Source organism: Camellia sinensis, chromosome 11 (assembly GCF_055761805.1).
Source record: "Camellia sinensis isolate YWXY chromosome 11, ASM5576180v1, whole genome shotgun sequence".
In the NCBI taxonomy this organism is placed as follows: Eukaryota; Viridiplantae; Streptophyta; class Magnoliopsida; order Ericales; family Theaceae; genus Camellia; species Camellia sinensis.
In genome coordinates, this window is record NC_138971.1 from 177,126,667 (window position 1) to 177,142,763 (window position 16,097).

The window sequence follows — 16,097 nt, forward strand, 5'->3', positions numbered from 1 at the left end:
TAAACCAAAAAGATATGCACAAAATCAATAATAATTCTCCAATACAATTTCCACACAACAACACAGCAGGATTGCACAGCAAGAAACAATCACTGAACAATTTTGAATTTTCAGATAACATGGACAACATCAAACATGTGGGAGCACTGATACACTTTAACCAACAAATGGGAGTGACAGCTAAACGGGCACTTTATGGTGGACTACCAGTTTTCCTTGGCAATTTTTGATTTCTCAAGTACAAACTTCCCTTCCTTGTACTTCTGAGTCTCCTCATAAGCTCGCACATATTTCCAACCCAACACCTCACGGCAGTCGCTGCAGTAGACATCAGCAACTGCGTGGAGACCAGTCCTGAGCTGCCTATCCTCTTTGGGCCCAACAACAATGTTCATTGCATGGGAGAACAAGAATGCCCGACTATTCTTTCCCTGAGATCAAAATCACAAAATTTTGGGATTTATAAGCCTCTTGAACAACCTTTTAGCGAAGGCACAAGAAGATCAATTTTACCACAAATAAATATAATATATATATACAGATCAAGTTGTTGTGTTTAACAAAATTTCATTTCCCAAGTAAATCACTTTAATGACAAATATTTCTCTTTTGCATTTATTTTCTTTCTTTCTTTGCTTTATTTACTATGATTCCAAACCAGGATATCACAATTGAGTCTAGTCTTGATTTCTCAGCTCCTGATTGATTGAAAAATCAAGGATAAATTCTTCAATTTGTTTCCTTTTCCTATCTTTCCCAAAAACCAAACTCCTTGTTAATGTATTATATGTTATTAGCTGTTATTAGCTGTAAAGTGTCCAAGCTGTAATCATGATGTCTTTTATATCAATTTATCTTTCATGGTATCAGAGCTGGGTTAAGAACCTGTGTGTTCTTAAATTGTATGTATTCAATTGATTTATGTAAATCAATAAAGACATCATGATTACAGCTTGGACACTTTACAGCTAATAACAGCTAATAACATATAATACATTAACACTCCTATTGGTGGAATGCAAATGAGGTCCTCCTTGTCTGGATGATCAATTACACAATATACAAGTTACCACCATAGTTACAAGTTCAAGAAAATTAGAAGAAAAAAAAAAAAAAAATCTTCACCTGAAAGGCTTTAGAAATAACATCATCGTGAAGCGCAACATGGTTTCGACAATTACAGCAACTGTACAAGCTTGGCCCAATTACCTCCGCCATCTGTGATCAATACGAACACCAATTCACTAACAAAGGACAAGAAACCAGACATAGTTTCACAACACAATAATCAAAATACACAGGAATAATATATTTACATGTATACATATAGAAATGATACACATATTAAAAGGGAATGAGAAACTGTACCTATATTGCCAAGAAAGAGTATCATATATATATATATATATATAATATATAATATATATCTTGTTAAGCGTTCTTTGGCCAGAAATCTACTGTGAATAGACAAAACAGGACAATGTTAAATGTAACTATTAGATTAACGTAGTAATTAAATGAAATTCAGTGATGATTGAAGAGAAAAAATTAAAAAATGAAAGAGATTAAAAAAAGCGACTGACTGAGACAGAGTCGGTACACAGAGTAAACAACACAACACAACCAAGAAAGAAAAAAATTGAAACTTTCAAGATCAAGAGCCAGAAAGAAGTGAACCCAGTAATTGAAAGTAGCTGGAAGTGAAACAATTTAAAAATAAAAAAATTCCATATTATTATGTGTGTACATAGCAAGAAATACCATTATTAATTGTTTGATTGAGAATTATGGGATCTCTGAGCACGAACCTGGGCATTGTTTCATGGTTGTGTTGAAGGTGAATTCAGTGAGAGAGATGGGGTAGGGTAGGGTTTACGATTTGCTTATTTTATGATTATGGTTCAGTTGAGTTTGAGTCGAAGTTTGGTTTGGTGGCTTCTCTCTCTCTCTCTCTCTCTCTCCCTCCCTCTCCTTAGAAAGATGACAAGTCGCATTTTAAGAACCCCGTCGGCAAAATTGGGGACCGCTTTTCACCTTAAATTACGAAATGCCCTCTCTCTTCTATTTTCTTATATTTTCTTTTGAGTTTAATTTGATATTCTTTTTAGGGATTTTTATTGATAAGTCCAATTTAGAAGTGTTTTAACCCAAGAAGTCCATGAAGGAATTTTTTAACCCATTTAGTCCCATGTATGTATAGTTTTATTCCATAAAGTCCATTTTCTTGATTTACACTATTTTCTTGGACACTTATGCCCTTATATTTAATTTTGATACCCTTATAAATATTTTTTCAACGATTAGCAATTTAATGATGTGAAAATTCATTTTTTAAATTTCACATTTGTAGAAATATAAATTGGCCCGTGGGCGGCCCGAAACCCGCCCGCGAGCCAAGGCGGGCCCGGCCCGTTGACAATGTGAATATTCACATTGACATGTTAAAATTCACATTAATAGGAGTGTAAAATTGGCCCCCGTCCCGTGGCAGCGCGAAACCCGCCCGCGGTCCATGGGCAGCCCGGGGCGGGCCCGGTCTGGCCCGTTGACAATGTGAATATTCACATTGACATGTTAACATTCACATTGATAAGAGTATAAAATTGGGCCGCGGCCCATGGGCGGCCAAAATCCCGGCCCGGCCCGTTGACAATGTGAATATTCACATTGACATGTTAACATTCACATTGATAGGAGTGTAAAATTAGTCCGCGCCTCGTAGCTGCCCGAAACCCACCCACGGCCCGTGGGCGGGCCCGGCCCGGCCTGTTGACAATGTGAATGTTCACATTGACATGTTAACATTCACATTGATAAGAGTATAAAACTAGACAGCAGCCCAGGGCGGGCCCGACTCAGCCCGGCCCAGCCCGTTGACAATGTGAATATTCACATTGACATGTTAACATTCACATTAATAGGAGTGTAAAATTGGCCCCCGTCCCGTGGCGGCGCGAAACCCGCCCGCGGCCCATGGGCGGCCCGGGGCGGTCCCAGTCCGACCCGTTGACAATGTGAATATTCACATTGGCATGTTAACATTCACATTGATAAGAGTATAAAATTGACCCGCGGCCCATGGACGTTCAAAAGCCCGCCCGCTGCCCGGGGTGGGCCCGGCCCGGCCCGTTAACAATGTGAATATTCACATTGACATGTTAACATTAACATTGATAAGAGTGTAAAATTGGCCCGCAGCCCGTGGGCGGCCCGAAGCCCGACCGCAGCCCGAGGCGGGCTTGGCCCGACCCGTGACAATGTGAATATTCACATTAACATGTTAACATGCACATTGATAGGAGTGTAAAATTAGCCCGCGCCCCGTGGCTGCCCGAAACCCGTCCACGGCCCGTGGACGGCCCGGGGCGGGCCCGGCCCGGCCTATTGACAATGTGAATATTCACATTGACATGTTAACATTCACAATAATAAGAGTGTACAATTGGCCCGTGACCCGTGGGCAGCCCGAAGTCCGACCTCGGGCCAGGGCGGGCCCGGCCCGTTGGCAATGTGAATATTCACATTGACATGTCGACATTCACATTGATAGGAGTGTAAAATTAGCCCGCAGCCCATGGGCAGCCCGAAACCCGATCGCAGCCCGAGGCGGGCTTGGCCCGACCCGTGACAATGTGAATATTCACATTGACATGTTAACATTAACATTGATAGGAGTGTAAAACTTGTCCGCTGCCCAAAGCTCGCCAGCAGCTCGGGGTAGGCCCGGACCCAAACCCGAGCCACCCTAGGCCGCCCATGGGACGCGAGTCAATTTTAAACTCTTATCAATGTGAATGTTAACATGTCAATGTGAATATTCACATTGTCAACAGGCCGGGCCGGGCCCTCCTCGGGCCGCCCACGGGCCGTGGGCGTGTTTCGGGCAGCCACGGGAGACGGGCTAATGTTACACTCTTATCAATGTGAATGTTAACATGTCAATGTGAATATTCACGTTGTCAACGGGCCGGGCCCGCGTTGGCTCGGGGCCGGGCTTCAGGCTGCCCACGGGTCACGGGCTAATTTTACACTCTTATCAATGTTAATGTTAATATGTCAATGTAAATATTTACATTGTCAACGAGCCGGGCTGCGCCCGCCCTGGGCAGCGTGCGGGCTTCAGGTCGCCCACGGGCAACGGGCCAATTTTATATTCCTATAAATGTGAATGTTAATATGTCAATGTGAATATTCACATTGTCAACGGGCCGGACCGGGCTCGCCCCGGGCCGCCCATGGGACGCGAGTCAATTTTACACTCTTATCAATGTGAATGTTAATATGTCAATGTGAATATTCACATTGTCAACAGGCCGGGTCGGGCCCGCCCCGGGCCGCCCACATGCCGTGGGCTAGCCGGGCCCGCCCAGGGCAGCCCACGAGCCGTAGGCGGGTTTCGGACCGGCCACAGGCCGCGGGCTAATTTTACACTCCTATCAATGTAAATGTTAACATGTCAATGTGAATATTCACATTGTCAACGGGCCGGGCCAGGCCCGCCCCGACCCGGGCCCGGGCCCGGGCTTCGGGCTGCCCACGGGTCATGGGCCAATTTTATACTCTTGTCAATGTTAATGTTAATGTTAATATGTCAATGTGAATATTCATATTGTGAACGGGCCGGCCTGGGCCCGCCCCGGGCGACGGGCTGGTTTCGGGCCGCCCACGGGCCGCAGGCCAATTTTACACTCCTATCAATGTGAATATTAACTTATCAATGTAAATATTCATACTATCAACGGGCCGGGTCGGGCCTATTTTTTTGGCTTGTGGGCCGGTCCGGCCCGACTCAAATTTTTCCCGGCACCCACGATGATCGACATGAGCCGAGCCCCTACACATTGACGATATAAACATTTATATTGACGGTGTGAACATTCACATTAAGGATATTTTGGTAATTATGTCACCCATAGAACTTATTGAAACATAAGAAAATAATGTGAACTAAATGGAACATAAGTAGATGAAAAGGGTATTTTGGTCTTCTTATCTCAAATTGGACCTAATGGAATACTCAAAAAGAATATGGGTTGGATGGAATAAACCTCTTAGAAAATGGATTTATCAAAAAAGCTCTCTTTTTTTTAAGATGTATTCTATTTCATATATTTTAAAACAACAATGATTCATCCCCCTTTTTCTTCCACCCCCTTTGACCCCCTCTCTCTCTCATTGGTCACCTTTTCTTTTTCTTTTTCTTTTTTTTCCTGCTCCTCCAATTACCACCTGCCACATGGCAAAGGGGGGTGAGGGGGTGACTCCCAAAAGGGGGTCCCAAGCATTATTCATTTTAAAATATAAATTGTTTAAATTATTAAAATAATTTTTAAAATGAGTCCGGAACAACACTACAGTGCCTGCTCCAACTCTGCTCTGTTGGCTTTTCTTGTGTGTGGCTTTACTTTTGTTTTCGAAAAGTAATGTACTACCGTACTACGAGTTCATTTTGATAATTTATAGTATAAACATTTAAAAATTAATCTTCTACAAAATGTAAAGAAACAGCATAGATTATCTAGTGAATTCAAAAGATCATGAGTTCATTTTAATAATTTATACAAACATTTAATAATTAATCTTCTACAAAATGTAAAGAAAGAGCTTAAATTATCTAGGAAAATGTCTCGTAGCTCAAATTTTGTGGCTCAAAAGTGGCTCAAATGGCCAAAACGACGTCGTTTTGGCCATTTTTATGTTGTTCTGTACTCAAAACGACGTCGTTTTGGCCATTTGAGCCACTTTTGAGCCACAAAATTTGAGCTACGTAGCATTGTCGAATTATCTAATAAATTCAAAAGATTACCTGTTCGTATACCAGTCTAATGATATTTTATAGTTTGTCTACACTAATATTTTAATTGTAGGATCATATATTCATTTACTTTTTTAATAATTTCCAAAAAACATATTAATCAGTATGTTTGGTTTTAATTTTCTAAATTTAATTTTTTAGAAATTAAGTTTTTTATTTTTTGTATTTTTTTGTTTTTAGTAAGTATTTTTAAAATTTTAAATAATTTTTTTACTTTTTTAGATATACCTTACTTAGATGTATTTAAAAAGTAAAATATTTGTGAAAAAATATTTAAAAAAATAATAAATATATAAAAATACCAAAAATATATTGAATTTTTATATTTTTTTATAATTATGGTATTTAGTGAATTTTTTTTTAAAAAATCGAAAATTATATTTTTTTAGTATATTTATGTTAGGTGTGTTTAAAAAAATTTATTAAAAATAAAAAAAAATACGAAAAAACAGAAAATTAGAATTATCTGAAAAGTAAATTTTGGAAATCAAAACCCATCAGGGTGATTGTTTTCAAGAAGGGAGCCCAAAAAACTGAACAGAAGGCCCAAATTTCTTTGGGAAATGTTATACAAAATCCGTAGAAATAGACCCAAAACAAACTGAACAAAAAGGCCAAAAAATAATTCCGAAACTGGGCCTTATTGGACCACTTTAAGATAGTTTAACCTACCCAAAAAAAGTGCATTTCATGAAAAGCACGCACCTATATCATTCCCCCAACTGATTGGATTTTCAGTGAGCCCAACACATCCATTTTTTTTGTTGTCATTTCACCTGAATTTAAAGTAGTTAGAGAGTGGTTGGAATAATCTAAAACATAAAATATGAATTGAGTTTAAAATAATATAATAGACAGTTGATATGATTCAAATAAAATAATTATGACGAAATATAATAATAAGCATAAAATATGAATTGAGTTTAAAATAATATAATAGACAATTAATATGATTCAAATAAAATAATTATGACCAAATATAATAATAAGTTAAAATTACATGTATTATTTTAGCACGGGCCAATTTTTTTCTTGATAATGCTACAGGCACCAAGCTTCACAAACAGATTCATCCACCGAAGTAGACGTGGCTTGACACGTGATGTAGGTGGGCCCACAATAAATGTGATGCATGTCTGTAAATAAAACAAAAAAATTAAAATTTTAGATTTTGAATTCGTTTTAGAAATTGACTATTTCAGTAAAGTATTTTAATTTTTGGTTATTTTAGTAAGTTAAAATTTTTATGTTTAAAAATATAGTTAGATTTTTTTTTATAATTAGATGTGATATTTGTAAAAAAAAATATATAATGATTATGGATTTGATGATATATTTTATTTTATTGATTATTTTAGTCTATCATATATTTTGTAAATTTTAATTAAAAAAAAAAAAAAACTAAAACCCAAGAGGGCCTTTATTAATTTTTTCCTTAGATTAGGATCAAGGTTTTCATTGGTGTGCCGTGCAGTCCTGGGGTCTATTCCTTTGTTGATGAGCATTTTGCTGATATGATAATGGGTATTCCACCAGAAGGTAAACATTGTCTCTGCGCTTCGTGGGTAAATTGTGTAATTTCAAATTAGGTATTTCTCAGAAAATTTTGTAAATAATTTGATTTCAAAATTTTTTTTTTTTGGTTCCGTTTCTTGACGAGTAAGATTGAGCCGTTAAATTATACAATTTTACAAAAATCGTCTCTGGTAATGCCTTTTATTTTTCCCTTTCATTGATGAACTCTTCCTCAAATTATGGTGTTTATATGAGTTGCTTTTCTTTCATCATATTGAAAGTTGGTTCTCGCAAGAATTATGCTTGAATAAATGAATAATATAGGTGCGTTGGGCTTCATATTTTATGTTAAGAAAAAAGCTTCATACCCCCACTGGGGGTCAACCCCCAGTGAGGTGTCGGCTCCGGATTGGTCCAAAAAAAAAAACTATTATTTTTTTTTTTTTTTTAAGTTTTCAGCCAGTGGGGGCGCGCCACGTCACTGGGGGCGCGACCCCCGCTGGGTGTATGGATCACGGTTGTTTATGTTAAACTATTGGACATGAGACGTTAACTCTGACCAACAAGAAGGGGATGACCTACTGGAAACAAAGAGTGACCACGGTGATAGAGAGAAGCGACGATAGAGTGAGGTTACTAATTAAGGTTGAAATGTGCAACATTGAGGCTGTTAATTAGAATTTCTTAACTTTACTTGCTTGTCAAATTATATATTTTATGTCTGTTTAATGTCAATTAAGTTATACATAGTCAGAGTATTAAATGGGCAAAAATACAGAATTTGGAAAGAAAAGAGCTTCCTGCACGTGAGGAGGGTTTTCCCGTACGTGCGTTGACTTTTTCAACACGTGTGGCCGTACCTCGAAAAACGGGCATGACGTTTTAAACCTCTTTAAAAGATAGCAGAGATATAAAAAGGCAAGAAAGAGGCTGGATTAGGGTTCTGATATTTTTTTAAAGAGAGAGGCTAGGGTTTGGAGGAAAGGTTTCTCAAGCTTTCAATCCAACTTCCATGAGGTCTTCCATCTCTCCTCACTCCTCTATGAGTGGTTAGGTTTTTCCTTTCTAAGATTTTGATAAAGCCCTAGCCATGTAATAAGATTTTTCATAAGTTTTGATTGTGAATCTGTTTGAATCAAAGTATGGATGATTCAAAAGTTTTTAATAATTGTTCCTTTCATCTCTTCAAGTATTTTATTATCTGTGATTGTCTAATGTTTTCCATACATTAATTTTCTTTGTGTTTGTGTTCAAAGTACGAGACGAGTCATGCTACGAGAGACGGGTCGTGTTGTTACCATAGTTTAGAGCAAACGCCTCGTGCTACTCGGGATGATTCGTGCATGTACGTTGAATGCAACAACCCTTTTGATCAATATTTCAAACTTGTAGTTGTAAAATATTGGATATTTCAAACCGGATTGCAATTATTGGCCGATGTTAAATCTCATTCATGTGGTTAGTAGTGAATTCTTTGCCCTAGGATTTTTTCCAAAAATTTATATCTCAAACCCTAATTTTAATTTTCAATTTAATTATTCAATTTCATTTAATTCTTGTTTAGTCATATTATCCATCAATCTTTTTAATCAAAATTAATACAGGAATTTTGTAATTAAATTAGTTTAATTTCACAATTGTCTCTGTGGATCGATACCTGAACTTGCCATTATTCTAAAAGAATTTGGTATAGTTTAGTATTTATATTTGGTGTGTGTAACAACCCATCAAATTTTGGCGCCGTTGACGGGGACTTTTGGCAAAATTAGTTAATTTAAAATTACATTCTTATTTTAATTTTTAATTTAGAATTTTATGTTTTCCTATTACTAAGTGTGCAGTGCGTTTGAAAGTGGAGCTATCACCGAAGTGCAAGTGGAGCGCAACTGAGCTTTAAAAAAAAAAAAAAAAAAACCATAGCACTAAAGTGCTAAAAAAAAGGGCAAACACTAGGAAGCAAAGCACCAAATTGTTAAAAAGAAAGACAAAGCCCAGTTAGAGGTTGGAGACAACGTCTACACATCAAGCACCTGTAAGACGAGTAACGCGTTTTCGTTAAATCGCTGTGAGTATTCTCTTCTTTGGTATTTTTGCTTTCATAACTTAGTACACAGAGTCGGAACTTAGTGAGTATGTGTATGAGTAGTGTATGCATAGGTGCCGTTCTTGTGGCCCTGAATTGTGGAGTTTGGACCTTGAACTAGAAAGGAATCTTAGGAAACTTAGAGGCTCTGCCCTGTGTTTTTAGGCTTGAATATTCATATCCATACTTTGAACCAATAGAGATGGAAAACCCAGAAGGCCTAAATGGGCCTAACCGGACCCTTAAGGATTACTTCACACCCACTGCATATACATAATCACCATTATACATTCGGTTACCGACACCACTGCTGCTTATTATGAGATTAAGTCTAACACCATCCAAATGCTTCCATCATTCCATGGACTAGCTCATAATGACCCTTACAAACATTTGAATGAATTTCTGGAAATTTTCTCTACAATGAGGATCCAGAATTTCACCAATGAGATCCTTATGTTGCGTTTGTTTCCATTTTCATTAAAGGACAAAGCCAGACACTGGCTAAACTCCTTACCTGCTAATTCAATCATAACTTGGGACCAATTACAACAGAGGTTTTTGGAGAAGTACTTTCCCATTGGTAAGACCAACCAACTCAAGCGAGCCATCACTAATTTTGCTCAAATTGATGGCGAGCAATTTCATAAGATATGGAAGAGACTTCGTGACCTTCTCCAACAGTGTCCCCACCACCAAGTGCCTGATTAACAACTTGTGCAGACCTTTTACTATGGCTTAACTGAGCCTCACCACCAAATGGTGGATTATTCTTGTGGTGGGACATTCATGTCCAAAAATGATGCTGAGGCATGGCGATTATTTGCGAACTTAAGTGATAATTCCCTTGACCGTGCCTCCGCAGCCCAGCAAGTTTGGCAACCAGTAGTTGGAGCCCCGAAAAGAGGGGGCATTTATGAGGTCAGGCAAAACCTAGAGTTAGCCCAACAAGTAGAGGCATTGTCCCACAAAATGGACTAATTATTAGCTGCGGGACATGCCCCTACACAGCAAGATTAGCCTCAATTTCACGAGGCATGTGCTATTTGTGCGAGCCCTACTCATGACTTGAGTGAGTGCCTTTCGGCATCACAATTTTCGGAATTAGTCCAAGAGCATGTGAATGCGGCTTAAGGATTCTCTAACCGGGGTAATGACCCATATTCCAACACATATAATCCGGGATGAAGAAATCACCCTAATTTTTCATGGAGATCTCTTTCACAAGGTACTTTTTACAACCCTCCACCACCAAGGCAGAATTTTAATAATTTTGCCAACCAATCTTCCTACCGACCCCCACAACCTTACCGACAACCACAACCCCTGCCTGTTCCTCAAGGCAACTCGGCCTTTGAGACTCAGGTGTTAGAAGTTCTCTCAGAACTTAAGGGGTTAGCACCAGTAGTTCACTTCCATACTCACTCTATTGCCAAGCTAGAGGCCCAATTGAGTCAAATGGCTAACAACATGAATAAGAGAGATGAGGGAAAATTACCGAGTCAGACTGTGGCCAACTATAAGGGTCAATACGAGGCAGAGGGGTCGGGTGGGGATGGAAAGCACCATGAGCAGGTGCAAGCGGTAATTACCTTGAGAAGTGAGAGGGAGTTAGAGCCTCAGCCAGTTGTGTCTGATGTAACTAGGGCTAAGAATAGTGACCACGGTGGTACACCCAATGAGAGAAAGGGTGAGGGAGAAACACCAAAGAGGGATGACTTAGTCCCTAGCACTTCACATGAGCCTAAGGTACCCTTTCTCCAATGCCTTGATACACCGTCCTCTATTAATAAGAAGATGGCATCCATGGAAACAATGATAGAGGTTTTTAAACAAGTTAAAATCAACCTCCCTGTGTTGGTGGCGATTAAGCAAGTACCTTCTTATGCTAGATTTTTAAAGGACCTTTGTACGCAAAAACGTAAATGTAGGACACACGTGTCCTAAAAGGTTGTACTCACGGAGCAAGTAAGCTCCATCTTGTTGAATGACACACCCCCTAAGCTTAAAGACTCGGGTGCCCCAACCATTGCATACATTATAGGGGACCATTTCATTGATAGGGCCTTGTTAGATTTAGGGGCTAGTGTTAATTTGTTGTCGTACTCTGTGTACGAAGAATTTGGGCTTAGTGAGTTGAAGCCCACTACTATTACTCTCCAGTTGGCTAATCGGTCCCTCAAAGTGCCACATGGCATGATTGAGGATGTGCTAGTGAAGGTCGATAGGTTTTACTCTCATGTTGACTTTTTGGTTTTAGTTATGGAACCGATAGCCAGTTCTAGAAAACAAATCCTGGTGATCTTAGGTCGACCTTTCTTGGCTACAGCCAATGCGTGCATAAATTGTCGTACAGGGGTTATGAAAGTTTCATTTGGGAATATGCAAGTGAAACTTAATGTTTTCCAAGCATCCCAACAACCCCGTGAGAGAGAGGAGTGCTTATTTATGGATGTTGTGGATAGGATTGTGGAGGAAGCTTTACCCTCCATTCTTGTAGAGGACCCTCTAAAAGCTTTTCTAGCTCATTTTGGGTTTGAAAATTTTGATATTGACAGGTCGGTTGAGGAGGTGAATACCTTACTTAATTCTTCTTCTACACTGGATTTTCCTCCTGGGAAAGCCCGATTTGAGCCCTTTCCTCCTCTGTCTAAAGAGCCTGCCATACCATCGTTAGTCACACCACCTACACTTAAGTTAGAACCACTCCCGATCACACTTAAGTATGTATTTTTAGGGCCTCAGGATACTTTACCTGTCATCATTGCATCTGACTTAACTGTAGAGTAGGAAAGTTAATTAATGAGTGTTCTTGTGGTACATTGGAGTGCTATAGGGTGGTCGGTGGCCGATTTGAAAGGAATAGATCCCTCCATGTGCATGCATCATATACATTTAAAGGAGGATGTCAAACCTTCTTGTGAAATACAACGGAGACTTAATCCCAACATGAAGGAGGTTGTGAAAAATGATGTGTTAAAATTGTTGGATACGGGTATTATATACCCCATCTCGGATAGCAAGTAGGTGAGTCCCGCGCAAGTGGTGCTCAAGAAATCGGGCATCACTGTTGTAGAGAATGAGCAAGGAGAGTCAGTTCCCACACGAACCACTATTGGGTGGCGAGTGTGTATTGATTATAGGAGATTGAATTCCATGACTAGAAAGGATCATTTTCGTTTGCCGTTTATTGATCAAATTCTTGAGAGGTTAGCGAGATAGGGTTTTTATTATTTTCTTGATGGCTATTCGGGGTATAATCAAGTCCCGATGTACCCCGCTGACCAAGAAAAGACCACGTTCACTTGCCCTTTTGGCACTTTTGCTTACAGGGGCATGCCCTTTGTGCTATGTAATGCACCGGCGACTTTTCAACAGTTTATGATGGCCATTTTCTCTAACATGGTGGAGAAATTTTTGGAGGCTTTCATGGATGACTTCTCCATGTTTGGGCCGTCTTTTGAGAAATGTCTCCAAAACTTAACCAAAGTCCTTATTCGTTGTGTGGAGACAAACTTGATTTTGAGTTGGAAAAAGAGCCATTTTATGGTTCGTGAGGGTATAGTGTTGGGATACATTGTATTCCCTCGAGGCATAGAGGTTGACAAAGCTAAGGTTGATCTCTTTGCAGGCCTTCCTCCATCCACTTCTGTGCGTCAAGTCCATTCTTTTTTAGGGCATGCAGGTTTTTACCGTAGGTTTATCAAAGACTTTAGTTAAAATATCCCGTCCTTTGTGTAGTTTACTTGCTAAGGACGCACCTTTTACCTTTGATGAGGCATATTTGAAAGCCTTTGAAACACTGAGAGTGGCCTTTACCACCTTTCCCATCATGAAATCATCAGATTGGTCGCTTCCTTTTGAAATCATGTGTGATGCCTCAGATTATGCTGTCGGGGCTGTGTTGGGCCAAAGGATCAATAGGGCATCATATGCTATATACTATGCTAGTCGCACTCTCTCAGATGCACAATTAAATTACACTACCACCGAGAAAGAGTTACTAGCTGTGGTGTCACGACCCAAACTAGCCCCTAAGGGTTTAGCATCGTGACCGGCCAGTAATCCGTGATTACTAAAGGCCTGCTTACCAGTAATGACAATAATACAGTATAAAGGGGGCTGGTGGAAGCCAATCAATAATAAAATGATGTCCAATGAGCTATGGGGACCTGAATAGAAGTAAACTTTCATGCACACTGCCGTATTCAGAACCACTTATACCAAAAATACATATGTAAGACATTATGTCACTTAGGGACGTGATCCCATCATCAAAAGCTGTATAACCAGGAGTCTTAAACATTCTTTACATTAGCAAAGACAAAAGGGCGAATTTGAGTCACCTAAAAAGCCTTGACTCGTGCAAGTTTGGAACCTCGTTATGAGGTACAACGGCTGGCTTGACAAAACGTTAGCTCGAGTTGACACCTCTAGTTTTGATCCGGTGCCTGGCCATCTACATATATACAATAAACTTTGAGCGAAAGCCCAGTGAATAACGAATGTGTAAAAGGGTTAAGAATGAATGTTCTTTCAGAGCCTAAAACAGTCATTTGTATCTTTAGATCAATTATTCATTCAATGTTTCATATTTCAAGTCATATCATTCATTTAGAAATCATAGCAGTCATACGTGGTACATCCAATAGTAGAACAGTACAGTAGGTCTTAATAGACCAAACAGTCAGTTGATGGCCATCAATATAGTAATAGTAGTTCCATGGATAGGAACTGACAGAGATCTCTGTAACAGTAGCAGTAACAGTAACAGTAGCAGTAATAGTAACAGTCAGTTGCTATGGATGCCACGAGTACAGTTCATAAAATAGGACAAACATTCATTCAGTAAACAATGTCATTTCAGAAAACAATACAGTCAATCGTTCAGAAAATAATTATAATTGAACATATCTTTACAACATTGTTACTCACAAATAATAGGGCTGTAAGCAGGCTATTCAGCTTCCTTGAGGTGCGTAACCTACATAGTTACAGAACTAACATATACTAAATTACACACCCAAAATAGATAACCTAGTCTTTTCTGCTTGTTTTGGTATGGTTCTACTTCATTATCCTTGTTATGATGTCTTAATCATGGCCTAGGAATGCCTAGGATAGAATGAAGATGTAAAAATGTACTTGAATATGTTTTTCAAGACTTGCTGAAAATAGGGGTCTCGCTCGAGCATAGCTTTCTTCGCTCGAGTGGACATACCGAATGTAAGCGGTCGCTCGAGCGCACACTCCCTCGCTCAAGCGGTCTGCAAAATGTGAAAAAGTTCTAATTGCGTGCAATTTTCGCTCGACGCTCGCTCGAGCCTGAGACACAGGTCCTCGCTCGAGCACAATCCTTGTCGCTCGAGCGTGCTTCCAAACACGCAAACTTCTGAGAGCATGCAATTTACGCTCGAGCCAACCTTTCGTCACTCGAGCGGAAGTGTGAAAATAAAGGTGGTCGCTCGAGCGTGGAACCCTTCGCTCGAGCATGGAAGTAAAATTCTGGATTTTCCAGATTTGCTCCCAAAGTTCAAAACATGAATTCAACACTCCAAAACTCATCCTTTTCGGCCAAAATTCTGGAAAAAACTTAGAAATTCACAACACATCATGATTTAAAGTTCATTTCATAAAAGCAAAGCCCAAAAGCATGCCAATTGTACACAAATTCAACTTAAACTTTATGAATGTTTCAAGAATATAACATGCATGAGTTCTCTTGAACTCCACCACTTCAAAACATAATCAAACTTGGCAAATTGATAGAAAACATGATGATTTTCTACAATTAAGTTCAATCTATGATATGCATGAGAGGATTCTTAGCGAACATGCTCCAAATGTAATGAATGAACATGCATGCACGGATTGATCTTCCTTCCTACTTCTTAAGCAGCTTAATTCTTACATCTCATAGCTCAATTCACTTGGATTTATAGATGAATCAACTTAATTTCAAGACTAGAGACTTGACTTCTTACCTTAGATGTTCAATTGGGTCCTAGATGCCAAATTCTTGAGCTAGATGATCAATCTCCAAGGTCTCTTATTTTATTCTAGAAATTCCTTTCAATTGAATTCAATTCAAATGCCTAAGACTAAATATCCCTACTCTCTCCCTTTCTCACATTTTTGAGCATTAAAGAGTAGGAAATGAGAGTGTAAAGCCAAGTAAAGGAGTCAAAGTAGCCTTATATAGGCTTAATTAGGGTGACTTAATTAAATTGACTTGTGTTAATCACATTGGCACTAATTATTCTAATTTATTCGTTCCGAATCGAATTTTAATCAAACTTATCATAAAATTCTATAAATCCTAATTAACATATAAATCAAGTCAATTTCTGAATCGGATGGCGATAAAGCCTTCAATTTGCAAATCGAAACTAAAACATGAACAGGTCTTTCTACATCAAACAGATAAAAATGCATTTAAAGCAACACACTCATGTAATTAATTTAGAATTTCATCTTAATCATTTACTTAACATGCTTAATCAGGAATTAGCATTAATCATGGGTCGGGGTTGTCACAGTCTCCCCCCCTTAAAAGAGTTTGGTCCTCCAAACTCGAATTACCTTCATTTTGGAAGAACAAAGGATTCAAAGGGAACAACTCAGGATATCTTTTCATCATGTCTTCTTCCATTTCCCAAGTTACGTAAACACTACCATGATTTT

At 39.0% G+C, this 16,097-nt stretch overlaps 1 protein-coding gene across 10 annotated transcripts; it reads right to left on the bottom strand.

The window, feature by feature from the left end:
- Positions 1 to 2,009, bottom strand: LOC114263700 (protein yippee-like At4g27745). 10 transcript variants are annotated; one of them, XM_028204283.2, is made up of 4 exons: positions 1,809 to 2,009; positions 1,369 to 1,457; positions 1,126 to 1,244; positions 1 to 431 (listed from the first exon to the last, which is right to left on the bottom strand). In XM_028204283.2, exons 3-4 carry the CDS (start codon positions 1,216 to 1,218, stop codon positions 204 to 206), a joined length of 321 nt encoding a protein of 106 aa, XP_028060084.2. In that variant the 5' UTR covers positions 1,219 to 1,244; positions 1,369 to 1,457; positions 1,809 to 2,009; the 3' UTR covers positions 1 to 203. The 10 variants fall into 10 exon arrangements, with proteins under 10 accessions (XP_028060084.2, XP_028060085.2, XP_028060087.2 ...); XM_028204284.2 differs by having other exon boundaries at positions 1,369 to 1,454; positions 1,809 to 2,006; XM_028204286.2 differs by having other exon boundaries at positions 1,126 to 1,218; positions 1,809 to 2,006.
- Positions 2,010 to 16,097: the final 14,088 nt, after the last annotated feature.